Here is a 27730-nt window from a genome sequence, read left to right on the forward strand (position 1 = left end):
GTTTTAACGTAATATATGGCAAGTTACTTCATAGGAGTGTTATGAAGCAGAACATTGGAGTCACGTAAGGCGACGTAGGGACAGGTGACCAAACGCTTGGTCAAGGAGGTAGGTTTTAAGGAGCGTATTCAAGGAGGAGCGGGCGGAACAAGCAGTGGAGCGGTTTAGGGGAGGAATTTCAGAGCTTCGGTCCTCGGCAGCTGAAGACGCAGCTGCCTGTGGCAGAGTAATTCAAATCAAGTTGGATTGGATTTGTTTATTGTCACGTGTACCGAGGTACAGTGAAAAGTATTTTTCTGCAAGCAGCTCAACAGATCATTAAGTACATGGAAGAAAATGGAATTAAACAAAATTCAAGAAAATACATGATGCCATGTTGCCAAAATACATGTTGCCCAAGAGGCCAGAATTAACGGAGTGTAGAGATCTAGAGGGGTTAAGGAGCCTAAAGAGATTCCTGAAAAGGGAGAGGAGAGGCCGAGGAAGGATTTAAAATAAGCATCAGCATTTTAAAATTGAGGTGGTGTTTATGTCAGCAAGCACAGGGGTGGTACGTGAATAGGACTTTGTGCGAGTAAGGAGGTGGGCAGCAGAGTTTTGGATGATCTCCAGTTAATGGAAAATCATACGGATTAATGGGTGATACATTCACCCATAGAGGTGTTCTAGTGGTAGCCAGAACTGCTCTGATGTGTCGGGTTTATTTGCTTCTGTGTTGGAACTTGGATTATAAATGTAGGAACAAAAACACAAGAGAGAAAACCTACTTGTGCACAATCCTGATCCTATCGAAAGCCTTGATTTTGGGAATGCCCAGCACAGGAATGGTTTGCATCAGCATCTGTATGTGGAAGATAATAACCATACTGTCTCTCTGGCTACAAGTTCATAGACTTTTATAGGAAAGAGTGCGAGTTAATTATTGTCACTCTTGTGTTGGCAGATGTCCAGGAGGAGACTGCCCTGAGGTCAGGAGTGAATTGGGAACGTGGGGGATTAAAGTCCCAATTGTTGAAAGCCGTGTTTAGGTTTTTCAGTGATAATCTAATTTATGCTTTAAGGGTTCCCAGGTGTTTCATTTTGCGAATCTGGGGGCCACAAATACAGGAACGTCGCTAATAAATCCAATTGGGAATTCAGGCAGAACACCGTTACCTGGGGAGTGGTGAGAATGTGGAATTCACTATCACAAGGTGCACCAGAGCTGAATAGCCTAGGTGCATTTAAGTGCTAGCTGGATAAACACACGAGGGAGAAAGGATTGGAAGGATATGGTGATGAGGTTAGCTGAGATGTGGATAAAGGGTAACCGCCAGCAGCTGTCTGGGCCATGTTACCCTGTCTCTCAGCTTTACCTTCTGTGTAATTCTGTATTATCCTGTTTAATGTTCAGGGATGGAGCTGTTTGAAGAAGCGTTGCAAAAGTGGGAACTCGCCCTGATCAAACGGCAGAAGAGCGGCTCAGAAACGGAAATGAAGAATTGCCTGATGAACCTAGGAGCGAGCGGTGGGATTGGGGACAGCTGTGAGGTACCCTCAGCAGACACGTTGACTGCGTAAAGCAGTATTGATTTGCACCACTGTGCGAATGTCCGTGTTGTGTTTGTGCAGTGGCTTTATCGGCCCTGTCGTGGCGAGCCAAAAACTTTAGCCTGTGTTTGGCAAAGTGATAATGTAACTGCAGCAAAATGTGTTCCTGTGTGAAAGTCAGGTCAGCAATGTTTTTCTCAAGCTGGTTACTCTGGTTTGGACAAGTGCTTGAGTTTAACCTTTTGAGGGCGTGTTATAAATTTTCTGACATCTTGTTCTGCATTGTGCCCCAGAAAAGTAATAATGGAAATGAGGTGGGGGCAGGCAGTGATTGTACATCTGGGGGTTAACAATAACCTTTTTGCTGACAATGAAAGATGTGAAACTGTCTCAATATGGTTGAGGCAATAAAATACCCGGGGGGGGGGGGGGAGGGGGGGGGGGGGGGGAGAAGGAGAAGGAGAAGGGAGAGGGGGAGGAAGACCCTGAGGCCAGTTGCAACAACCCAGCCCTGACTGTGCCACGATCAGTCGGGGCCTTCTATCTGTGTGACGCTGACTCTCACTAAGCTACAAGGCTGGGCGAGCAGAGCTTGCTGCATCCTCAGCCTTTGCAGAGAGCAGGATTTGGGTGGGCTGACCGTAGACTTAACCGCTGTCAATCAGCAAAGATGTTTTGGCTGGCGGGTCCAGAGAGGCAGACATCCTCACTGTAAATATTTAAACAGCCATCAAGAAACAAGGAGTTTTCGCAGAAGCTGGAGGCCTTGCTGCATCGAGCATACCGGCTGCAGGAGGAGTTTGGGGAGACCATGCCGTCGAACAGCGTGTTGGCTGATTTTGGTAAGTTTGTGAATTCTTAGACTGGGAGGAGAACCCCAAAAACTATAAACATTGCATAATTTCAGCTGTATTTTAGAAGGAAACCCTTTTTGTTTTTCCCCCCAGAGTGTGTTGGGGCTCTGGCCCTTCCTTTTGGCGAGGACGCTGGCCGATATTATCTTGACGATGATGCCAGCGTGACTTCGGAGGATTCCTTCTTTTCAGCGGCAGAGGTGAGCTTTATGTAAGTTGTACCTACTTAAGGTGCTCTCCTGTGGAGTTGCTTGAATTTACAGTTGGTTTGCCTGGTCGTGGATCAATCTTTTCTGAGAGTAATTGGTGTGCGGAAGGAGGCCACTTTGCCCATTGAGTCCATTCTTGTATTCCCTTATATTCTCTCCCTTCTCCTGAAGGTGCCGACCCAGTTTTGTGGGACAGGACATGGGCACCAGTCACACTGAGTGGCCAGTTTTCACGAGGGGGTCCAGACATCTGACCAGCTGTTCTACATTGTGGACCATCGCAATGGAGCCCAAGCCTTGTTGAACCCACCGTTGCCCCCCACACACACGCACTTTCTGCACTGTGGTCAGGAATAGGGTTCTGTGCAATTTTGTTTTCATTCTTTCGCTCAGGGATGATTTAACCAGTTTCCCTGACCTCTGGTCACCAGACATGGCTGGTGTGCTCAAGAACTTGACCGGCTTAGAAATCACCTCAAAGACCTCTTATGGGAGACCAATTGCTCGGCGCAATCTGAAATGGTAACAGAACGATCCCATCTGAAGCAGCACCTGGGTCACAGCATGTGTTTATTTTCCCTGCCGTAAAGTTTCCTTCCATAATGTCACTGCCAGCAGCAGTTCCATCTCGTTTGATGTTTGCAATATAATTTGCCTTTTCCTTGCTTGAGAAAAACAATGGGCCGATTTAACGGGAAAAAACAATCTCGTTTCAGGTGCGCATTGCCGGATATTTTTCGGCGCCTGTGGCGCCAAGAAGGACCCCACCGTCAAACGGGACTTTGTTTTTATTGTCCTCGGCGAGCAGCACCCCACTGGGGCCACGCTTTTTTTTTAATGAACACATATACAGACGTATATTGTCTGCGTTCTTGCATCTTTGTAGAAACTTTTAAAAACTAAATTTAGAGTACCCAATTATTTTTTTTCCAATTAAGGGGCAATTTAGGGTAACCAATCCACAGGGAGAAGGTGCAAACTCCACACGGACAGTGATCCAGAGCCGGGATCGAACCTGGGACCTCGGCGCCGTGAGGCAGCATTGCTATCCACTGCGCCACCGTGCTTCCCTCTGTACGTAGTATTTATATAGCGTCTTTAACATTGAAAAACATCCCGAGAGCCGTTATCAAACAAAAATTGACAACAAGCCATATTGGGAGAAACTTGGACAAAGAGATCAAAGAGTTTGTTTTCAGGAGTGTCGAAGGAGAAGGTGGATAGTTTTGGGAGAGACTTCCAGCATTGAGAGGGGGAATTCCAGGATTTGGGGCCCAGGTAGCTGAAGGTATCGCGCCAACGGTGGTGTGATGGACATGTGCGTAAGCCCACAATTGGCGGCGTGCCCAGGTCTCTGAGGGGTGTGTAGTACTGAAAGCGTTTACGGATCCAGGGTAAGATTTGAAAACAAAGGCGAGGATTTTAAAATTCGAGGTGTTGCCATACATGAAGCCAGTGTGTAGATAAGCAAGCACTGGTGGTGATGTGTGAATAGGATTTGGGGTGTGTTCGGCTATGAGCAGCACAGTTCTGGGTGAGCTCAGGTTTACTGAGACTGCAAAGTGGGAAGCTGGCCAGGTGAGCTGGGAGTAGTAATGTCTGGAGGTAACTGTAGCCCTCCAGCTCACACTGGCCAAGAATTGAACCTGGTATCATCTTGACTGTACGGCTGGATGTCACCGTTGCCTAGTGAAGCCATTGGGGGAGTTTGTTGGGGCATTCCAATGAGAAATAAACTGCCTAAAATAGATGGTGCAGCTGTAAGCAGAGTGTGGGATGGCCCGGCTCCCCTTTTGCAAGTTAGGTCTGCCAGCAGCTTCCAGGTCAGATTCAAGTTACAATACTGCAAACTGCACTGGTCGATTGTGGACATAGAAGGACATGCAGAGGAAGAGGAATGTTGACTCAGTGATCTTGTGTCCTATTGCAATAATTTAAGCTACCATGTGTCCTGTGCGGAAAAGAGATTTAAATATCGTCCACACTTCTTTTATATCTGCAGCTATTTGATTCTTTATCATTCGATGAGGAGCGATATCAGTTGTCCAGATCATCCGTTTTATACGAAGAAGCCATGAGAATCGTTCAAGATGACCGGGTTGCCTGCCGATCGTTCAGGTGCGTGGCCAAATCTTTCTTCAGTCTCCTCGGCGCCTTTCTCTCCCCCTCCTACTCTGCAAGAGGGTCTTCCAGGGTATAGCTCTGGGGGTGGTGTAGACAGCCTTCTGGTGCCCTGTTGCAGTGTGTGGTTGGACGGCTAATTACCAGATGTGGTTGGAAGAGCAGATCTGGGAGCCAAGCACAATCCTGTCCATACTGGTGCATTTTTCCCAGGAGTCGTTACTGGATAGTTATTGTGGACAGTAACTTTGGCTGCTTTTCCTCCCACGTTCATCCCAGCTCAGGATTTTCGTCTTTGTTTTCCTATCCCACTGTAGCCTCACCCGTCCCGATCAGTGTAACGCCTGTCTCCTTACAATCCTCCCGAGAATTCTGCATTCCTCAAATTCAAATCTCTGATTCCCTTCGCCGCATTGGCCATTCCTTCGGTCTCCTCAACCCACGCTCTAGAGTTCTTTCTTAAACCTCTCTACCTTTATCTCTTCCTTTAAGACGCTCCTTAAATCCTACCTCTCATGCCTACTAGCTCCTGATCTCGCTTAGTGTCAAATTTTGTCTGATTTTTTGCTCCTTTGAAGCACCTTCAGACATTTTACTAAGTGAAAGGCGCTATATAAATACAAGTTGTTGTGAGACTCAAAGGGCTGTCCCAGCGGGGCGCGCAGCCCAGAGATGGAACCGCCTGCTGGTCTGTTTGAGATTCAACTCTTTTCTGCTCTCTGACTGTAAGTATGATAGCCATCTTGTGCATTTCAGAACGGAGGTCCTAGAATGCTACAGCGATGAGGACTTCCTGGCAAAACTGCACTGTGTGCGTCAAGCATTTGAGGTAAACCTGTTAATGAGGCTGCTCAATGGGTGAAGGAGACGGGTTGTAGTGATTCGTAAGTGTTAGAAATATGGATAGGGGTGTTCCCCAGTACAGAAATGTGTGCGCTAAAGGAATTCCAGTGACTGGGGCGGGACTGAAGAATTAGAATTAGAACAGTACAGCACAGAACAGGCCCTTCGGCCCTCGATGTTGTGCCGCGCAATGATCACCCTACTCTAGCCCACGTATCCACCCTATACCAGTAACCCAACAACCCCCATTAACCTTATTTTTTAGGACACTAAGGGCAATTTAGCCTGGCCAATCCACCTAACCCTTTCTGAAGTGAGGGGTTTATTCTGGAAACCTTCTTTTCCTTTATGCCGAAAATCCCTGATCCTGTTCCTTGGTTTGCTTGGGACTGAAGTACCAGCTAGCTACTTCTGTCAGACAGAAAGAAAAGAGAAAGCTCGGGGGGGGGGGGTTTAAGTGACCACTAACAAGTCCGAGGTGAGTGGATAAAGTGAAACTAGATCCCATCCGGGTCTGAGGTGTCTGTTCCAAGTCTGGCTGACTAATTACCCTAACCCCGTATGTCTTGTGCGGGTTATAACAGGAGGACAACTCCAAAGCCCAGAGCCTTTAATTGTAAGACAGTGGCTGATAAATCCGTTTGGGAATTCGGGAGAACCATTTTCGCTCCATTGAGTGGTGAGAATGTCGCATGAGGCAAATAACTGGATGCATTTACAGCGAAAGGAGATTGAGATGTGAGGGGAGAGAAGTGGAATGGAAGGATATGCTGATAGGGTGAGTTGAAGCAATGTGGGAGGAGGCTCGTGTGGAACAGGGACATTGGCACATGCGAGCTGGGGTGAATGTCTACATTGCCGTAATTCAGTGCAGTGTGATTGAGGGGAAAGTCACAGTCCACCTGCTTGCTTTTTCAACCAGGTTGCTTACAGGGGCAAGGGTCACCTGCACTCACCTGACCCAGGGAACAGTGTGTGATTTATCCTGTGTTACCCATGGTCCAGTGTGAAGAACCAGAGGCTGGCGGTTGGGTGAGGAGGACATCTGCTCTACACCTGGCTCATGACTCCTCTCTGCCATCCAACCAGGCAAGGACAGTGCATCAGCAATAAGAGCCATGCAGCCCACACGCAGAACATCATGCAGTGAAATCCATTAGGTTTATTCCAGGCCGAGTTTGATAGATTCTTGATCGACTAGGGTGTCAATGGGTTATTATGGGGGGGGGAGTGGGCAAGAAAGTGAAATTGAGAACACGAACTGAGCAGGTTCGAAGGACGGCATGGCCTACTCCTGCCCCTAAGTCCCATGTTCCTCTGTAATGTAGTAGTCAAGGGGAGCGAGGGTGTGGCCACTTCAAGAGGGAGGAAAAAGTAATTCTTGGGTAGACAGTACCTTGGGGGCGATTCTCCAAGCCCCGCGTTGGGCCGGAGAATCGGAGCAACCGCGCCACGAAGCCCCGACGCGCGCGCGATTCTCCGAGGTGCGGAGAATCGGTGCGTTTGGCGCGGTGCCAGCCACGGGCCGCTGGAATCGGCGGAGCCGCCGATTCTCCGGCCCGGATAGGCCGAGCGGCCGCTCCAACACGACAGAGCCCTGACAGGCCATTCACCCCTGGTCGCTGCCGGTGGGAACTCTGCTTGAACGCTCGGGGTGGGGTGGCCTGTTTGGGGGGGGGGGGGGGGGGGGGGGCGCTCTGATGGTGTCTGGCCTGCGATCAAGGCCCACCGATCGGCGGGCGGGCCTCCTTTCCTCCGCCGGCAATGTTATATCTCTACGCCATTTTTATGCGGGGCAGCCTATGGGAGGACGGCCACTGCGCGTGCGCTAGTTGCTGCCTGCCCAACTGCGCATGCGGGGTCTTTTACGCAGCGCCCGGTCTCCGACGGCGCGCCGAGGACCCGCCCCGCGAATCACGCCACGCCCCTGCCAGCCCCTCAGAGGCCCCAGAATGGGGTCTGGAAACGGGCGACGACGCCAGAGTAAAGCACTCCGGTATTTACTCCGGCGTCGGCACTTAGGCTCCCGTTTGGAGAATCCCGCCCCTTGTGTGGGAATTGCGCCAAGTGGTGAAATATGGGGAAGTCCCACAGGCAGTGGGGAATATTACAGTGAGAGCTAGTTGATGTCACATACCTACTGCCAGTCAGATTAGATTAGCACTGGCAGAGGGCCAGAGAAAAGATGCTGGCTGGAATGCAATGTCTGCTGGGGGTGAAAGAAGGGATAGTAAAGAAAATACATATTTTAAAAATGGTGTGACATGAGGCAGCACGGTAACATGGTGGTTAGCATAAATGCTTCACAGCTCCAGGGTCCCGGGTTCGATTCCCGGCTGGGTCACTGTCTGTGCAGAGTCTGCACGTCCTCCCCGTGTGTGCGTGGGTTTCCTCCGGGTGCTCCGGTTTCCTCCCACAGTCCAAAGATGTGCGGGTTAGGTGGATTGGCCATGCTAAATTGCTCGTAGTGTTCTAAAAAAAAAGTAACGTTAAGTGGGGGGGTTGGGGGGGGGGGGGTGTTGTTGGGTTATGGGTATAGGGTGGATACGTGGGTTTGAGTAGGGTGATCATTGCTCGGCACAACATCGAGGGCCGAAGGGCCTGTTCTGTGCTCTACTGTTCTATGTTCTATGAGTGGTGTGGGGACTGTATTTCTGTCTTCAGATTTAATTCTGATTAGGAACAGCCGGGTAGGACATCATAATTTGAATCATAAAGTATTTTAAGACAACTCCTTAAACGTGGTCATGAACAGTCCCCACTGTGTCTCAAAGCCCTCCATTCATCCCCTCAATTGAAACGTAATATTCTCCAACCGAAGGAAGTAGTACAGGTCCCCCAGCCAAGCCGCCACCCACGGCGGCGTTGTCAATCGCCATTAATGTCCCCTCCTATAATCAACTGATGCATGTCCAGCTCTGGAATCGCTCCCAGCAGCCCCCTCCCAAACCCCACGTCGTCAGAATTCGGTGCATATACATTCACTAGCACCACTGGCGTCCCCTCCAACACCCAGCTCACCATCACGTGTTACCCCACTGGATCCAACACTTCTTACTCAATAGGACGGCCACCTCTCTCGCTCTCTCTCTCATTCTCGCTCTCTCATTCCCTCTCTCGCTCTCTCTCTCCCGCTCTCCCGCTCTCTCGCTCTCTCGCTCTCTCGCTCTCTCGCTCTCTCGCTCTCTCGCTCTCTCGCTCTCTCGCTCTCTCGCTCTCTCGCTCTCTCGCTCTCTCGCTCTCTCGCTCTCTCGCTCTCTCGCTCTCTCGCTCTCTCGCTCCCTCGCTCCCTCGCTCCCTCGCTCCCTCGCTCTCTCGCTCTCTCGCTCTCACGCTCTCTCGCTCTCACGCTCTCTCGCTCTCTCGCTCTCTCGCTCTCTCGCTCTCTCGCTCTCTCGCTCTCTCGCTCTCTCGCTCTCTCGCTCTCTCGCTCTCACACTCTCTCGCTCTCGTTCTCTCTCTTCTCCCCCCCGTGACTTTTCTCAACCTAACCTTTTTTTATTACTTTATCAGGGTTACAAAGCCAGAGCTCAGAGTGTGGACAGCGGCAAACCCCTGATCCAGCTCCTTTGCCTGCTCCAGAAACCAATTCACATTGAGTCCAATTCATGGTCCCCACAAGGGAGATATGCCAGATCCAGGCATTACACCTGACCTCATGCTCATCTTAGCCAAAAGTCCGATAGCGATTCTCAACCTAACCTGATCCTTTACCCGGAGGTGCGTCTCCTGCAGGAAGAGTAACCCCCGCCTTCCAGCTCCTCGAGTGCGCAAAAGGCCCAAAATCTGTTCAGTGCCCGTACGTTCCATGTTACGAACCTTACTGGAGGTTTGCGCCTTCATTCCTCTCTACTGTCTGTTATCCTCCCCTACTGATTCTGTCCCTTTTAATATCATCCTAAACCAGGACTCTGCCCCTTCCCCAGCAGTGCCATGCTGCACACTGCCACAGACAACCCCAGTGGCCATCTCACTTCCGTTCACCAGCATTACCTGCCAGCGTGGGAGCTCCTGCCCGAAGGCTCCTCCTCCTGTCTACCCCCACTCACCCACCCAAACAAAGCCACAGATCACCTCCTCCAAAAATTAAACACCACCACAGGCGGTGGGAGTGGGAGGGTGAGGCATTTTCCCTCGTACGAACTTATTGCCCCCATAACACATAATCGCAACAATCGCATCTTCCGAACTCCGCTGTTCCAGCTCCTCTGTCTCCCGTTCTCTCCCAGTTTACGGTCTGTAATAAAGTCATTAGCCTCCTCTCGGATTTTGAAATAGTACTCCACAGTTTCGCCGGGTGCAGCACCCCAAACTTGATCTGCCTTCGTTGTGCCTTTTCGCCAGCTCCGCTCCAATGTCCTGATATATTTGGACCTTGTTCCCCTCCCATTCGCAGTTCCGCTTCTCCCTGGCCCACTGCAGGACCTTCTCCTTCTCCACAAACTTGTGAAGCCTCACAATCTCTGCCTGCGGCGGCTCCTCCACTCTTGGCTTCTGCCTTAGAGACCTGTGCGCTCTAGCTACCTCTGGGTCCTTGTCCAACACCTCCTCCACCACCAGCCCTGCCAGCATCCTCGAGAAGAAGTTTGTGGCACTTGTGCCTTCCACACCTTCAGGCAAACCAACGATACGCAGGTTCTGCTTTTTGGATCTGTTCTCCTGCTCTTGGCAACTTGCAAAGGTCCCCCGGGATTCCCACCTCTGCCTCCAATGCCACCACCCGATCACTGTGGCCAGACATCACCGTCTCCATCTCCCGGATCTGCGACCCTTGTGCTTCCAAACACTTATCGACTCTCTCCATCGAGTGATACCGCTCCCTCAATGGCCTGCGACTAATCTTCCTGCATCTCCTTTACCTGCTGGCGGAACACCATCAACTGCTCCATCTGGGGTTTTACAGCAAGTGACAACCCTTCCCCCTCCTCTATCTTTCCAATTGTTACTGCGCTGGAGGTCTCCTCCAGTTCCTTGGCCAGGTCTTTAACCTTCTGCCTTGTCTGATAACTAGCAGACATGTCACTCCCGGGGGGAACTTCTCCTCCACATCTTCAGCTACACTTTTTCCATCGGAATTCCCACATTTTCGGGTAAAACGAGCTCAAATCAACGCCTTTGAGCTGGAGCTGCCCTGTGTGCGACCATTCACTCCGTAGCCTCCCCCGGAAGTCGTGTTTATTAACAGCATTGATGGTGGAACAGGTTGGCCATGACGGGGTTCCAAAGGGAGTGGGGGAATTCCCAATTGTTGGATAAAGAAGCACAGGTTTGTTGATTCTTGGCTCACTGTGTGTCCTGAGGAGAAGTTTGAAAAGCTGGACCAAAGATCTCCTCTTGCTGAAGACATAATGAATGATTGTATAATTTTTATTTATTCGTTCATGGGAAACGGGTGTCGTTGCCATTTTCTGCCTGTCCCTAATTTCCCTTTAACTGAGTGGCCTGCTGGACAATTTCAGAGGGCAGTTAAGAATCAACCACATGGCTGTGGATTTGGAGTCACGTGAAGTCCTGGCGGAGGAAGTCAAAAAGGACCTAAAGAGATGGGATGCGTTCCCGCTTTCCCTGGCAGGGAGGGTGCAGACGATCAAAATAAAGTTCTGCCTAGATTCCTCTTCCTGTTTGGACTTGAGGCTGTTTTCGTTAGAGAGAAGAAGGTTAAGAGGTGACTTAATTGAGGCATACAAGATGATCAGAGGATTAGATAGGGTGGATAGTGAAAGCGTTTTTCCTCGTCTAGCGCAAGGGGACATAGCTTTAAATTGAGGGGAGATAGATATAGGACAGATGTCAGAGGTAGGTTCTTTACTCAGAGAGTAGTAAGGGCGTGGAATGCCCTGCCTGCAACAGTAGTGGACTCGCCAACACTAAGGGCATTCAAATGGTCATTGGATAGGCATGTGGATGATAAGGGAATAGTGTAGATGGGCTTTAGAGTGGTGTCACAGGTCGGCGCAACATTGAGGGCCGAAGGGCCTGTACTGCGCTGTTATGTTCTGTGTTCTATGAGCGGGTTAAGGCGGCAGATTTCCTTCCTGAAAGAACGTTCGTGAACCAGATGGGTTTTTACAACAAAAGAAAATCCACCATCTGCTGTGGTGGGATTTGAACCCCTGACACCTGGGCCTCTGAAGTACTAGTCCAGTGACATTACCACCATTACTCCCCCTAATCTATAACCACACAGGGTGGTGGAGATGATAATCCACCTCACCTCGTCACTGCCCAGTTAACTCAGGTGGACGTTTGCAGTTTTCAGGAGTAGTGGGGCCGGGGTGGGATTTCGCTGTGATGCCCTCGGTGGTGGAATGGCCTACTCCCATTCGGGTGGAGGGGGGGGGGGGGGGGGGGGGGGTGTAGGTATGAGCATCTTCAGCTGAGCTGGCAGCATATGTGAAAAGAGAATGGTCACGAGCCACACCCTTTCACACAAACCTGAATAATGATCGGTGGAGAGAGAAGCAGAGGTGATGTTTCGGGTCTGTGTGAAAGGTCCTGATATGTTAACGTTCTTTCTCCATGGCTGCTGCCAGACCTGCTGAGTGTTTACAGAACTATCTGTTTCTAATATATTAGTGGTGGTGATGGCAGGGTGGAAACTGGATCTTATCGACTGCGGGGGGCTGTGCGTTGCTTCAATTTCTGATAAAGGTTTTTTGCTGTCACAGGTATTGCTGCAAGATGAGACAAACCGGCTATACTTCAGTGAAATTGGGAAGCAGATGATTACAGGACTGATGTCCACAGCAGGAAAGGTAATCTTGCAAACACCATTCCTCCAACCCTACTGTAAACACCCCTCTCCAACCGGACTGTAAACACCCCCCTCCAACCGTACTGTAAACACCCCCCTCCAACCGTACTGTAAACACCCCCCTCCAACCGTACTGTAAACACCCCCCTCCAACCGTACTGTAAACACCCCCCTCCAACCGTACTGTAAACACCCCCCTCCAACCGTACTGTAAACACCCCCCTCCAACCGTTCTGTAAACACCCCCCTCCAACCGTACTGTAAACACCACCCCTCCAACCGTACTGTAAACACCACCCCTCCAACCGTACTGTAAACACCCCCCTCCAACCGTACTGTAAACACCACCCCTCCAACCGTACTGTAAACACCACCCCTCCAACCGTACTGTAAACACCACCCCTCCAACCGTACTGTAAACACCCCCCTCCAACCGGACTGTAAACACCCCCCCTCCAACTGTACTGTAAACACCCCCCTCCAACCGTACTGTAAACACCCCTCTCCAACCGTACTGTAAACACCCCCCTCCAACCGTACTGTAAACACCCCCCTCCAACCGTACTGTAAACACCCCTCTCCAACCGGACTGTAAACACCCCCCTCCAACCGTACTGTAAACACCCCCCTCCAACCGTACTGTAAACACCCCCCTCCAACCCTACTGTAAACACCACCCCTCCAACCGGACTGTAAACACCACCCCTCCAACCGGACTGTAAACACCCCCCTCCAACCGGACTGTAAACACCTCCCTCCAACCGGACTGTAAACACCCCCCTCCAACCGTACTGTAAACACCGCTCCAACCGTACTGTAAACACCCCCCTCCAACCGTACTGTAAACACCACCCCTCCAACCGTACTGTAAACACCCCTCTCCAACCGTACTGTAAACACCCCTCTCCAACCGTACTGTAAACACCCCTCTCCAACCGTACTGTAAACACCCCTCTCCAACCGTACTGTAAACACCACCACTCCAACCGTACTGTAAACACCCCCCTCCAACCGTACTGTAAACACCCCTCTCCAACCGTACTGTAAACACCACCACTCCAACCGTACTGTAAACACCCCCCCCTCCAACCGTACTGTAAACACCCCCCTCCAACCGTACTGTAAACACCCCCCTCCAACCGTACTGTAAACACCCCCCTCCAACCGTACTGTAAACACCCCTCTCCAACCGTACTGTAAACACCCCCCTCCAACTGTACTGTGAACACCCCTCTCCAACCGTACTGTAAACACCCCCCTCCAACTGTACTGTGAACACCCCCCTCCAACCGTACTGTAAACACCACCACTCCAACCGTACTGTAAACACCCCCCTCCAACCGTACTGTAAACACCCCTCTCCAACGGTACTGTAAACACCCCCCTCCAACCGTACTGTAAACACCCCCCTCCAACCGTACTGTAAACACCCCCCTCCAACCGTACTGTAAACACCCCCCTCCAACCGTACTGTAAACACCCCCCTCCAACCGGACTGTAAACACCCCCCTCCAACCGTACTGTAAACACCACCTCTCCAACCGTACTGTAAACACCCCCTCCAACCGTACTGTAAACACCCCCCTCCAACCGTACTGTAAACACCCCCCTCCAACCGTACTGTAAACACCCCCCTCCAACCGTACTGTGAACACCCCCCTCCAACCGTACTGTAAACACCCCCCTCCAACCGTACTGTAAACACCCCCCTCCAACCGGACTGTAAACACCCCCCTCCAACCGGACTGTAAACACCCCCCTCCAACGGTACTGTAAACACCACCCCTCCAACCGTACTGTAAACACCCCTCTCCAACCGTACTGTAAACACCCCCCCTCCAACCGTACTGTAAACACCCCCCCTCCAACCGTACTGTAAACACCACCCTCCAACCGTACTGTAAACACCACCCTCCAACCGTACTGTAAACACCACCCTCCAACCGTACTGTAAACACCACCACTCCAACCGTACTGTAAACACCACCCCTCTAACCGTACTGTAAACACCCCCCTCCAACCGTACTGTAAACACCCCCCTCCAACCGTACTGTAAACACCCCCCTCCAACCGTACTGTAAACACCCCCCTCCAACCGTACTGTAAACACCCCCCTCCAACCGGACTGTAAACACCCCCCTCCAACCCTACTGTAAACACCCCCCTCCAACCGTACTGTAAACACCCCCCTCCAACCGTACTGTAAACACCCCCCTCCAACCCTACTGTAAACACCCCCCTCCAACCGTACTGTAAACACCCCCCTCCAACCGGACTGTAAACACCCCCCTCCAACCCTACTGTAAACACCCCCCTCCAACCGTACTGTAAACACCCCCCTCCAACCGTACTGTAAACACCCCCCTCCAACCCTACTGTAAACACCCCCCTCCAACCCTACTGTAAACACCACCCTCCAACCGTACTGTAAACACCACCCCTCCAACCGTACTGTAAACACGCCCCTCCAACCGTACTGTAAACACCCCCCTCCAACCGGACTGTAAACACCCCCCTCCAACCGGACTGTAAACACCCCCCTCCAACCGGACTGTAAACACCCCCCTCCAACCGTACTGTAAACACCCCCCTCCAACCCTACTGTAAACACCCCCCTCCAACCGTACTGTAAACACCCCCCTCCAACCGTACTGTAAACACCCCCCTCCGACCGTACTGTAAACACCCCCCTCCAACCGTACTGTAAACACCCCCCTCCAACCGTACTGTAAACACCCCCCTCCGACCGTACTGTAAACACCCCCCTCCAACCGGACTGTAAACACCACCCCTCCAACCGGACTGTAAACACCACCCCTCCAACCGTACTGTAAACACCCCCCTCCAACCGTACTGTAAACACCCCCCTCCAACCCTACTGTAAACACCCCCTCCAACCGTACTGTAAACACCCCCCTCCAACCGTACTGTAAACACCCCCCTCCAACTGTACTGTAAACACCACCCCTCCAACCGTACTGTAAACACCACCACGCCAACCCTACTGTAAACACCACCCCTCCAACCGTACTGTAAACACCACCACTCCAACCCTACTGTAAACACCACCCCTCCAACCGTACTGTAAACACCACCCCTCCAACCGTACTGTAAACACCACCACTCCAACCCTACTGTAAACACCACCCCTCCAACCGTACTGTAAACACCACCACTCCAACCCTACTGTAAACACCACCCCTCCAACCGTACTGTAAACACCACCACTCCAACCCTACTGTAAACACCACCACTCCAACCGTACTGTAAACACCCCCCTCCAACCGTACTGTAAACACCCCCCTCCAACCGTACTGTAAACACCCCCCTCCAACCGTACTGTAAACACCCCCCTCCAACCGTACTGTAAACACCCCAGCCTCCTGTTGAACAGCACCCCCTCCCAAACATTTTGTTAAATAGCCCCCCTTTGAAACGTCCTGTTCAGCAGGACCCCCCAAAAACGTCCTGTATGAACTATGTGCTTATAAGTTGAGAGCAGAAGGAATAACAAATATTAGATCATTATCATCAGGATGTTATGCCTTGAGCAGATGGTGTATTTTTAAAGCTTCTTTCATGAGATATTTGCCTCGTTGGCAAGGCCAATATTTATGTCCTTAATCTGAGTTGCTTTGTCCAGTGCAGGATTGAATAGTCCTTTGCAGGAGGGACTGGAAGGCTTGTTTGAAATTTCCTGTATGCGGCCAGAAGATTGACCCCAATGCATCAACCATTATGTTGTAACTTTAAAATGCCCAATTATTTATTTTTCCTAATAAAGGGCAATTTTGCGTGGCTATCCACTTACCCTGCACATCCTTAGGTTGTGGGGGTGAGACCCACGCAGACATTAGTCTAATTTAAACATGTTAATCTGGGTCAAGCACAGTGAGGGTGAGGTCCAGATCGCGACATCTCGTGGCGTCTCGCTAGATGTCGCGAGGCGTTGAAAACATGGCAATTCGCGCGAGAGATATATCAGCAGAATTTAACGGCCTTGTTACGTCACCGAGTCGGACGTGACGAGGCCATTAGATCCCGCCCTCTATATCTCGATGTAGTTTCGTGTTTCTAAATTCATCTTTAAAACCACTGGAGAACTACACTTGAGGGCCCAGATGGCACAGCATCCAGATCAGGTTATGGCGTGGGTTCTTGTTACAGCGTGGTGTTACACTGCAGCTTTGGATATTGAGTGCCTGGGGATGCCTGACAGCCTGAATTCCTCTGCTCAAGGGAGGGACCTGTCCCGTTGCAAAGAGGGAATTGCCAGCCTGATAACCGAGTAACGGTTCTTGAAGTCTGAGGAGGCGCTTGCTGCTCAGTCTCCCCCTGTTGAAGTGAACGGCGCTGGTGACAGAGTTAGACTGGTTGAAGAAAGAGGTGAAGCTGCAAAATCTGATCTTCCCCATTCTGTAATGTAATTTCTCTGTCTCTCTTTACGTCTTGCAGAATGTAAATCGGTTCCATGAGACGTACCAGGAAATGCTGCACTATGCAGCAAGAGAGGAGACCTGGGCAACGACGAAGAGGGAACTGGAGGGACGAGGGGTAGGTCAAGAAACCTTTTCAGTTGTGTCTGCATGGGGTCACAAGTGAACTTTTATTAGGTGTTTTTTTTTGGGGGGGGTGGGGGGGTTATTTTGAATTACTGGAGCTGTACATTTTATAACACATTATTGCCCATCAACACAGCTGTCTTCCAACATGCCACACTCTGCACTGGGGTGAACTTTGGAATTGGAACCGTGTTACGTTACATTAACATCTATTGCTGTAGGAAGAGTTATTCTGAGCTACAGAGGATAATTTGTATTCATTCGTGGGATGTGGGGCATCACTGGCTCGGCCAGCATTTATTGCCCATATCTAATTTCCCTTTAAAAGGTTATCCAAGTGGTATAGAAACCATGCACAGTGCTGTTAGAGACAGAGTTACATGATTTTGACCCAGCGACATTGAAGGAACGGCAATGTGGACCAGGACTGGGTGGGTTATCTTCTGAGGAAAGGTTGCAGAGGTTAGGTTTGTACCCACTAGAGTTTGGAAGAGTAAGAGGCGACTTGATCGAAACCTTTAAGATCCTGAGGGGTATTGACAGGATGGATGTGGAGAGGATATTTCCTCTTGTGGGAGAATCTAGAACTGGGGTCACAGTTTAGAAATAATGGGTCGCTCATTTAAGAGAGAGATGCGGAACCATTTTTTCTCTCAGGGGCGTCGTGACTCTAGGAATTCTCTTCCTCAAAAGGCAGTGGGAGTAGAATATTTGAATTTTTTAAAGCGGATCTTGATCAATTCTTAGTTAACAAGGGGGTGAAAGATTAGCGGGAGTGGGCAGGAATGTGGAGTTGAGGTTCCAATCAGAACAACCATAATCCTCTTGAATGGTGTGCCAGGCTCGAGGGGCCGAGTGGCCAACTCCTCCTAATTAGTACTTTGATATAGTTGCAAGCCAGGATTGTTTGTGACTTCGAAGGAACCCTGCTGGTAATGGTGGGCCCATGAATCAGGCGCGTCTTTTCCTTCTCGGTGGTAGAGGTCATGTGTATGGAAGGCACTGTTGAAATAGTCTTGGTGAGTTGCTGCCATGTATCTTGCGAAGGGTGCACACTGCAACCACTATGGGTCAGCGGTGGAGGGGGTGGATGGGATGCCAGTCAAGTGGGCTGTGTGGGCTTGGATATTGTTGAGATCCTTGAGTGTTCCGCGGTCATACAGGCAAGTGGCGAGTATTCCATCTCACTCTTGACTTGTGCTTTGTCCGTGGTGGATAGACTTTGGGAAGTCAGGAGGTGAACTACTCTGATCTGATTGTCCAAGTCTTGCTGCATACGGACGAGGACTGCTTCAGTATCTGCCTCATTGCCATTGTGAAATCAGCAAGCATCTCAACTTCTGACTTCGTGATGAGGGAAGGTCATTGATGAAACAGCTGTAGGTGGTCCAGGCCACTGCCCTGAGGAACTCCTGCAGTGATGTCCAATCTGATTGATTTGAAATCCTTGCATTCCCCAAATCATGTTTTTATTGAGTTGCCCAAGTTGTATATTTGAACATGTTTGGCTCAAGTTTCACGCTGTGATCTTGTGAATTATGGGACCTCCTATGTAGCAAAATCTACTTGGATGTAGAGATGTTTTTTGCTGGGGAGACCAGAACTAGGGGCCATTAATATAGGACAGTTACTAATAAATCCAGTTGAAGATGAGTGGAGTGGGAGGAGGATTGTGTAAAACATAGACCAGTTGGTCGAAATGGCGTGCTTCTGTTCTATTACTTCTCTGTTTCTGAAGATGATTTTGAACAGAATGGAGGGGATTGGATTTTTTTCATGCCTTGTTGCTCATCATCTCTTTGCCACCCCTTCCAATTCAGTGGGGTGGGTGTTTTTAAGGCTGTGTACTCTGCTCCTGCTCTTGTACTGTGCACCTGGCTGAAGGAGCTGGAGGTGCTGGCGAGAGTCCCTCACGGATGTGGGCTTCAGCAGGGGAGAGCAGCACAGAATAGCAGCTCGGTGTGGGGGGATCCACATCATGAAACGATGGGGGAAACCTTTTTATAAAAAAAAAAATATTTTGCTGCATTTCTGTGATGTAGGCTCCCTGTTGGTGAGTTCAAGCCCCAGTCCAGAGACTGGGGCAGAAAATGCAGCCTGGCGTTCCCAGTGGAGTACAGAGGGAGTGCGACCCTGTCAGAGGGGCTGCCTTGCCATGTTAAACCAGTCCTGTCTGCCCCCTCAGGCGGATGTAATAGGTTCTTGTGGAGTATTTTGATGACGAGGAGGGAAGGTCATCCCGGTATCCGGGAGCAGCAGGGTAGCATGGTGGTTAGCATAAATGCTTCACAGCTCCAGGGTCCCAGGTTCGATTCCCGGCTGGGTCACTGTCTGTGTGGAGTCTGCACATCCTCCCCGTGTGTGCGTGGGTTTCCTCCGGGTGCTCCGGTTTCCTCCCACAGTCCAAAGATGTGCGGGTTAGGTGGATTGGCCATGTTAAATTGCCCGTAGTGTCCTAATAAAAGTAAGGTTAAGGGGGGGGGGGGGGTTGTTCGGTTACGGGTATAGGGTGGATACGTGGGTTTGAGTAGGGTGATCATGGCTCGGCACAACATTGAGGGCCGAAGGGCCTGTTCTGTGCTGTACTGTTCTATGTTCTATGTTCTAATACTTATCCCTCAATTGACACCACTAGCAATGGATAATCTGCCCATTATCGCCTTGCTATTTATGGAATCTTGTTTGCACCCAGATTGGCTGGCTTGTTTCCAACATTACAGCAATGATCGCACTTCGAAATTGATTGTAAAGCAATTTGTGATATCCTGAGGTTGTGACAGGTGCTGTATAAATGGAAGATCTTTCTTTTGTTAACGGGAGAAGCCTTGTACCTACAGGTTGTGTGCATGAGCTTCTTTGACATTGTGTTGGATTTTATTCTGATGGATGCCTTTGAAGACTTGGAAAGCCCTCCTTCGTCTGTGGTCGCTGTTTTGCGGAACCGCTGGCTCTCAGATAGTTTTAAGGAGACGGTAAGTCAGGCTGATTTGCTTGGTGTGCTGCAGTGACTGTGGGAAAGACGATTTACAAGCTACCTATGTTGCAAAGGAATTAATTAAAACCAGCCCCTGACCATTAGTCTCCCTGACCATTAGACAGCTCTAGAAAGCCTGAGGCTGTCAGTGCTGCTTTGTCGGGGTCACTGAGGAGCACCGGACCAAAGGCTGTCTTTAACCACTCTGTCTCTTGCCTGCGCTTTCTTTCTGTTGAGTGGGCTTCATGCCGTGTCTGCTTTTATCTCTTGTGACCAAGTGTAGTCTTCAGGTGAAATGGGGTTGGAGGACAGAGAATAATATTGAATCCAGGTGCACAGAGAGAATTCAGCCTCCGTTTTGAAGTGAGCCATTGTTTCCTCCCACTTCGCTTCACCTTTGTTATAACTTGCCGTGTCCACGTTTATAACGGAAGCTGTCCATGTAAATTTGTCGTGTTGTAATTACACCCCCACTTTCAACCCTGGTCCTGCCCAACCTGAGCCAGTGGGAACGTTGCAGTGCCTCCAGTGGCTGGAGGCTGTAATTTACAAAGTGACATGTTTACGTGCCAAGTTACAATTCTAAATATTTAATGCCCTTTAGATATTTTGATAGGCCAAAAGAACGGTATATACTTTTTATGATATGCAAGACTAAGTCATTTCTGTTGAGCCTATTTGTTCTGCATTTTTGGAGGACATTGGCGAGCGGTAAACAGAGCATACATAATCCACTGGCAGCCATCACATATCCTTTGTTTTGGGAATGGGAATACAGTTTCCTTCTGTGTTTTAAGTTCTTGTTGTTTCTCTTGCGCTCCACAGGCTCTTGCCACAGCTTGTTGGTCGGTGTTGAAAGCAAAAAGGCGATTGCTACAGGTCAGTAAACAAAGGGGTAAGGGTGGTGGACAAATCAAAGATCCTAAAGACCTTCGCACACGCAAAGTGTAGAGAACACCACCCACTTGGCTGAACAGGAATAAAAATCAATGTAAAATTCAAATGAATGAATAATTCTGGAGCTCAGGTTGTGTTTTTGTCTTGTCACTGCAGGTCCCTGATGGCTTCATTTCCCATTTTTACTCCATTTCGGAGCACGTCAGTCCTGTCCTTGCCTGGGGCTTTCTTGGACCAAAGCAACACCTCTGTGAAGTTTGCACTATCTTTAAGGTGAGAGACGCTCCTTTTAAAATCTCATTTGTCTCCTGTTGTATTGCAGGTTTTTTTTCAATAATCTTTATTGTCACAAGTAGGCTTACAGTAACCCTGCAAAGGAGTTACTGTGAAACGCCCCTAGTCGCCACATTCCGGCACCTGTTCGGGTCACAGAGGGAGAATTCAGAATGTCCAATTCGCCTAACAGCCTGTCTTTCGGGACTTGTGGGAGGAAACCGGAGCACCCGGAGGGAACCCCCTCTGAATGAAGGCAGATATAAATGACAAACTACAACCCGTCCAATGTTCCAGCTTGGCTACTGAGGAAAACCGTATTTGAGGATCGGGAACTCAAATCTGAGACTGTGTAGCCTTGGTTTGATGTTCACCACCCCGCCCCTTGCTCTGAAATGCTTTGGAGACCTGGGACAGCCTACAGCAGGCACGGTGAAGCACTGGAAAAGTATCGCCAGTGGTGCCGTCTCAAGATCCACCAGATCCAGTGGCGAGAAAGGCGGCCTGGCAGCAGCGTCCTCTTCTCCCTGTGACAATAAACATAATCTAGTGAGTGACCGTCCTTCATCTCATTCGGCCGCAAGATTGAAATTGGGCTTGCTGACTAATCATGATCCTTTGAATAAGAATGTGGCAGAGTCTACAGATCGCACATTGGGCTCATCAGCTACGTAGGAACCCATCGAACTGGAGTGGAAGTACGTCATCCGCGATCCAGAGAGACTGTTGACGTGGAAGGGTAAAAGGCACAAAATACTGGACATGACAACGTCCAGTACTGGACAATGGTTAGGCTGGCTAAAAAACAGAACGTTCGGTTCAAAATCGGATGCCTGGCCACCTGAGTCAGGATGATGTGTCTGACAATGGCAGTGGTGGCATTCCTGTGTATCTGTTATATTTTGCTTCTAGTTAGTGTAGATTTGGGAGGTGCTTGGTATTAATATATTGATACTTAACTGATGGAAATGTTATTGAGCCTTGACCAAGCAAAGGGGCTGTATTAACAGGCCTAGTGAAGCATTTCTGGATTAATTACAACATTTCCGTCATGCTTAGCACTTTTAAAAAAAATTCTTGGACAGTTTGGTGGATAAATGCGTCATACTGACAATTTAAAGAATTCGGGGAATAGTACAGCTCAGGAGTCCACTTGGCCCACCATGCCTTCCTAGGCTCTCTGAAAGAGCTATTGATGAATCTCGCTTCCCTGCTCTTTCCTGAGAGTGCTGCAATTTTTTCCTTTTAAAATAGAGATTAGTGATTCAATTGTCCCTTTAATAAAGTGAGAATTGTCCTCGATACTGCCACCTACTGGCACCTAGTGTTACTGCTGCACTTGTGCAATAATTAAATGTGTTTTTAAAAAAGTTTCAAAATACAGAAATAGATAAAAGATTTTTCTGTAATTTCGAGGCGAAACAGGGGAAGTAGGGGTGTCTCATCTCGTATATGGTCTGTAATATATTTGTTATTTAACTATAGTTTTTACACACCATTGTCCCTTTGTCTTGTAGCAACAAATTCTCCAGTATTTGAAGGACATGTTTGATCTGGACAAAGTACGATACACTACAGTGAATGTGCTGGCGGACGACATTGTGCAGTTGTCACGGAGACGCAGCGAGATTCTCCTTGGCTACCTGGGCGTTGATGCAATACCGGAAATGAATGGGACAATACCCACTGACAATGGACCTTTGGAAGAGGCAAGCCTTGTATGAAATCCAGGCACAAAGGTTTTTTATATATCAAAAAAAAAAGAATTTCGGGGAAGAAATGAATCAAACCACTTCGCACTGAGAATCAGTGGCTTATATCTGAATCCTGGATGACCCCCATTTTGAGGACACTCATAACAGTCTTGATTCGAATACTCCATACACATTGAGGTTGGCTCATTCTGTTGGATATCAGCATTTTGATATGGCATGGGTGGGGACAGGAAGAAGGGAAAGTTATCCTTCCAGAATCCAGTACAGCCTGGAGTGATTGGATGGTGGGATAACCCACTGTGATAGCCCGAAAATTGCAGGACAAGAAATATGCGTCCCTCCACTTTTACCATTGGGGTCGACATAGAATCAGCCTTGCTCTTTAAACTCAGGTGCGACTGCCCCTCTCAGTGGTGTAGTGGATTAATACATTGCCTGGTCTTATTACTGAGCCACACAGATGAGAAAATGTCATTGTGATTGGTGGCTGTTCAGGGTTGTAAAGTGCACACTGCAATTGGCCTTGGCATCCCCTGCCTAGGGAAGAAACAACACCGAATTGTTACAGCACAGAGGGAGGCCATTCAGCCAATTGTGTCTGTGCTTGCTCTCTGTGTGAGCAAATCACCCAGTGCCATTCCCCTGCCTTCTCACGTAACCCTGCACTTCCTCCTTATCCAATGTTTCCATGCCTGCTCTTTTCCCCCATCACCCAGCCCAGTACTCCCCCAAATCACAAAATGATACAGTACAGGAGGAGCCCATTCATTGACCAAACTGTACAGTTCTCACACAAAAAGGATTACACCGTTGAAAATTCGGAGCATTTTCTTTTTACCCCAGACTACCATTTGAGTCTAAAAAGCAGACAACTAGTTTGTTTAAACTTTTAAAAAAAAAGTAATTTGACTTTTAATGCGTTATTATTCTTGTCAATAGAAATGGTTCTTGACACTGTTAGACGATCTGTACCAGCCAATCATTCTCCAGTTCTGTGGAGGACCTGGGTGGGTTACTGAGCCGATACCAGCAGTTTGTGGGCTCTACTTGTTCCTGCGTGTTTTGATATTTTAACTCGGATAAAATTGAGTGAAACAGGAACTGAATGCTCTCTGATATTTCGCTGTTTGTGTTTGATGTAAAGTTCTGCAGTTAAATCACCTCCCCACGTTTTAAAAAATTTATTACCCCTCCCATGACTAATGTGGCACATGACAGTCGGGAGAAGTTTTCACACCATGTCAAAGGTCAGTGTCAAGAATGGCCAGGGACTAGATGTAGATTATTTTTCCCACACTTCCCCTTGGGTAAGGAATCCTGCAGGGAAGGAAATTAACTGAAGTAATTTTTTTCATAACCCCATACCTTGAAAGGCTTTAGCAAAAGATTGCACATGGTGGCAGCGGAGTCTCAGCTAGAATGGTGGTGACGGGTTAATTCCCCGTCAGTCACGGCAAGAAACTGCACTGCCTCTAGGGTCTAGCAATTGTTTGACTCACTTAATTCTGTTCTGTAGCTATCCGCCACTCGTTGCATTTTACTGTGAGAAATAATCTTGCTTTTATTGGGAGAGTTTGGTTTGCAGTAGTTGTAGAAACTCTGTTGAGTAGACTCTGTTAGCTGTTACATCAGCTTTGCTTTCTGTAAGTCCTGCCATAATTCCTGCCTGCCAGTAGAGTCAGTACTCACCCTGGTAACAAAATGTAGGCGACATGGACTGAGTGAAAATAGTCAAACGTAAGGGATTGGTTTCATGTTCAATGTAGCCCAGACAGTCAGAAACCACAAAGTCTCATGTCTTTTCACCCTAACCTTCATTAGAAGGGGCTTCATGTTGCTCCGCTGCTCGGGCAGACTCATTCGTTCTCCTGAGGTGTGAGTGCTCAATGATCTGGAATGTACTGCACAGTGCAATAAACAGGCCACATGATCTGGAATGTACTGCACAGTGCAATAAACAGGCCACATGCAACCACTGTCCCCTCTAAGAATCACATGGTCATGCTGTGCAATAGGCAGCCTTTAACAATGAAAAATAAGAAGGAACATTGCTTCCACCTTGGGATTCTCTCGTGTGTGGAATGCTTTATGTCCCTAAACCCACTCAGCAGCTCAAACATTCCTGGCATAACACACAATGAAGTGGTTTACCATCAGATCTCCAGTTTAATTTGAAATTGGTACGGTGTAATTATTTTAATATTGTCAGGGATGGAGTCAACATAGTTGACCAATACTCCTGAAACTATTTCCTCTGTGGACTCAAAAGTCTGAACTAAACTTTTAAATGAATTGGCACTACTTAAAAAAAAAAAAAAAAAATCACAATCACATGTTCCCTCTTTCCCACTCGTCTGCACTCTCTTAAAGCACTCCTCATGCTGTGGTGGGTAGTTTGTTTTTGATATTCTGGTTCCTCTCTGTCCCTGCCTATCTCGTGCGCTCTCTCTGAATGGCCTTGCGTTTGGAACGTTTTAATTGTCCCAAACCATGACTGACACACATGAGTTGGGACTGCGTGACGTGAGAATGCAGACATGGTGTAGGAGGTGGGGGTTAAAGGAGAGTTCTCTTAATGTGGATCAAAAGTCCACTGTCTGAACACTCAGTTTTGGGTACTTCCATTCCCCCTCCAAACAAAGAGGCCTGATGTATCAATATCTGATATCAATGTTTTATCGTCAATAGATGATGCCAACCTGAAGTGGGGTTTTATTTTGTTGCCTGATTTACTATATTGGAGAGCCTTGAGACACCTCTGTTTGCCATCAACAGAATCCGCCGCAAAAAGTCTGTTCCTGCCTTTTGGAGTAATTAGGAGTGTACTACACCAACAATCAAAAGAAGGTGAGAATACTCACTCTGAGATGGAAAGGTGTGGAGATTTGATTGTTTTTGAGGGGAGGGTACGACCTTCTGTTGGAGTTTTGGAGGTTCAGACCCAGATCAGGCTTCCTGGTGCAATCAGATTCTGAGATGATTACTGACCACTTCTCTGGAAAGCTCACAATTGATGGATTTATTTTTATTCCAACAATGTGACATAAAGACTACTTCTAAATTCACCAACATATCTTTTCCAAATGACACCTTGTTGGTAATTGAAGGATTTATAATAGGACTATTGAATGTATTGGGATGTTGAGCGGTGGTTTCTCTTGAGTTGAAATTTTTGTTTTGTTCCTGAATTATGACTGAGGCTTGTGGAGATCACAGCGATGGTAGTGGTATGGGCATACGAATGTGTTGGTGACACTGCGTTCTGAAAATAAAGTGGCTGTGGATATTTTTTTTTTGCCTAGAAAGCCTACAGAAAGAAGTTGGAATCTGGAGGAGTTTCCTTTTGGAAGAAGATGAGGATCAATGAAATGAGTAAACAAAGTCGTGTTTAAGTGAGGGAGATCTGGGTGTCGTGGTCAGCGAAGACACCGGCCCCTTCGTCGCCAGTTCCTGGGTTGAAATCCTATCGCAGACTGGGATGAAATTCCACTCTGGCGGGCTGGTTGGCCTGCGGGTTCTGGCTGGGATGGGTTTGGGGGCAGCCGACACCCTTAATGGGCGAGGGTCCTCAGCACAAAATCTCAGTTGAAGAGGCCACAATGGAGACGAGCCAAAGCAACGCAGCCAGCGGTTCTACCCTGCAGCTGCGGTTAAAAGCGTATGATTTTAAGAGAGGGAGCTTTTTTCAAACCTTGCGTCTTAATGAAAGGTATACCTGATCTGGGAGTACTTCATCGGAAAGGTGGAGGAGGGGCATTTTGAGTCCCAAATCTCTGCGGGCTCAGCCAATTTGTACACCTAGGCTCTTTCTAATAATAAGCCAGAAAGTGCACACGCCCAATAAAAGCCCAATTGCATTTTCTTTTTGAAAAAGGTATCTGGTCTGGCTCTGTAGACATCAGATTTGTTAATGCACTTTATTTCTTTTTCAAAAAATTGTGACTCAAATCGAGAAGATTCCACACCCCTCTTCCCACCCCAAACCCTAGCTGCCCTCTTTCTAAAACTTTATCTATTTTAAAGAAAAGATTTGTGTTTTTACAGCGAGTTTCATGATCCCCGAAATCTCAAAAGGGTTTTATAGCCAGTGGAAGATTTTGTAGTGCAGACTCTGTTGTAATGTAGGAAATGCTGGCATACGGCAAGATACCACAAACAGCAAGGTGATTGTGACAGAATCATCTCTTTTTTAAAATCTGTGTATGCTGTTAGTTGAGGAATAAATATTGGCCACGGCTCCTGGGATATTTCCCTACTCCTCGGCACAGTCGCACATTGGTTAGCACTGTTGCTTCACAGCTCCAAGGTCCCAGGTTTGATTCCCAGCTTGGTCACTGTCTGTGCGGAGTCGGCACGTTCTCTCCGTGTCTGTGTGGGTTTTTTCCGGGTGCTCCGGTTTCCTCCCATCGTTCAGAGATGTGCAGGTTAGGTGGATGGGCCACGCTAAATTACCCTTGGTGTCCAAACAAAAAGGTTAGATGGGGTTCTGGGTTTTGGGGATAGGGTGGAGTGTGGGCTTAAGTAGGGTGCTCTTTCTTAGGGCTGGAGCAGACCCGATGGGCTGAATGGCCTCCTTCTGCACTGCAAATTCTATGATTCTGCCACATAGTGCCATGAGATCCTTTATGTCCATCTGAATATGCAGCTGGGCGACATTGTTGAACGGCTCATTCAAAAGACAAGCTGGAATTCTCCAGCCGTTGTGATCCCTTTTTCCCTTTGGAAGCACGTGCCTGCCCGCGTGTTTCCCGGCAGCGTGGGGCGGTGTCATTGGAAGGCCCCCTCCCCAAGCATGTGTCTCTGAACTTACATCTGTCACAAACTGATGACGTTCAGTGGTGCATTTGAAGTCACGTGGTAATTGTGGATAAAGGAGTCCATTATTCAACAAAATACACCCTGGAACATTGCACAATTATTTGAAACATTTGAGTGTTTTTGCCTCCAACTCTTTACTGGGATGAACTTACCAAGTATTGGCCACTCTGCATGAAGAAC

At 48.7% G+C, this 27730-nt stretch overlaps 1 protein-coding gene across 6 annotated transcripts in view; it reads left to right on the forward strand.

Annotated features, from left to right (window-relative positions):
• miga2 (mitoguardin 2) overlaps nucleotides 1–26660 on the forward strand; it is a 60992-nt gene extending 34332 nt beyond the window's left edge. For 5 of the 6 annotated variants that reach the window (XM_038781646.1, XM_038781642.1, XM_038781644.1 and 2 more), the window contains 11 exons: nucleotides 1394–1530; nucleotides 2258–2372; nucleotides 2478–2584; nucleotides 4596–4711; nucleotides 5471–5543; nucleotides 12226–12312; nucleotides 16767–16865; nucleotides 19711–19845; nucleotides 20673–20726; nucleotides 20901–21017; nucleotides 22535–26660. In XM_038781646.1, coding sequence (XP_038637574.1) covers nucleotides 1394–1530; nucleotides 2258–2372; nucleotides 2478–2584; nucleotides 4596–4711; nucleotides 5471–5543; nucleotides 12226–12312; nucleotides 16767–16865; nucleotides 19711–19845; nucleotides 20673–20726; nucleotides 20901–21017; nucleotides 22535–22741 — 1247 coding nt within the window. In that variant the 3' untranslated portion in view covers nucleotides 22742–26660. The remainder of the gene's footprint in view (nucleotides 1–1393; nucleotides 1531–2257; nucleotides 2373–2477; nucleotides 2585–4595; nucleotides 4712–5470; nucleotides 5544–12225; nucleotides 12313–16766; nucleotides 16866–19710; nucleotides 19846–20672; nucleotides 20727–20900; nucleotides 21018–22534) is intronic. The other variant, XR_005458474.1, reaches the window with a different exon arrangement.
• Nucleotides 26661–27730: the final 1070 nt, after the last annotated feature.

Source organism: Scyliorhinus canicula, chromosome 21 (assembly GCF_902713615.1).
Source record: "Scyliorhinus canicula chromosome 21, sScyCan1.1, whole genome shotgun sequence".
Taxonomy (NCBI): domain Eukaryota; kingdom Metazoa; phylum Chordata; class Chondrichthyes; order Carcharhiniformes; family Scyliorhinidae; genus Scyliorhinus; species Scyliorhinus canicula.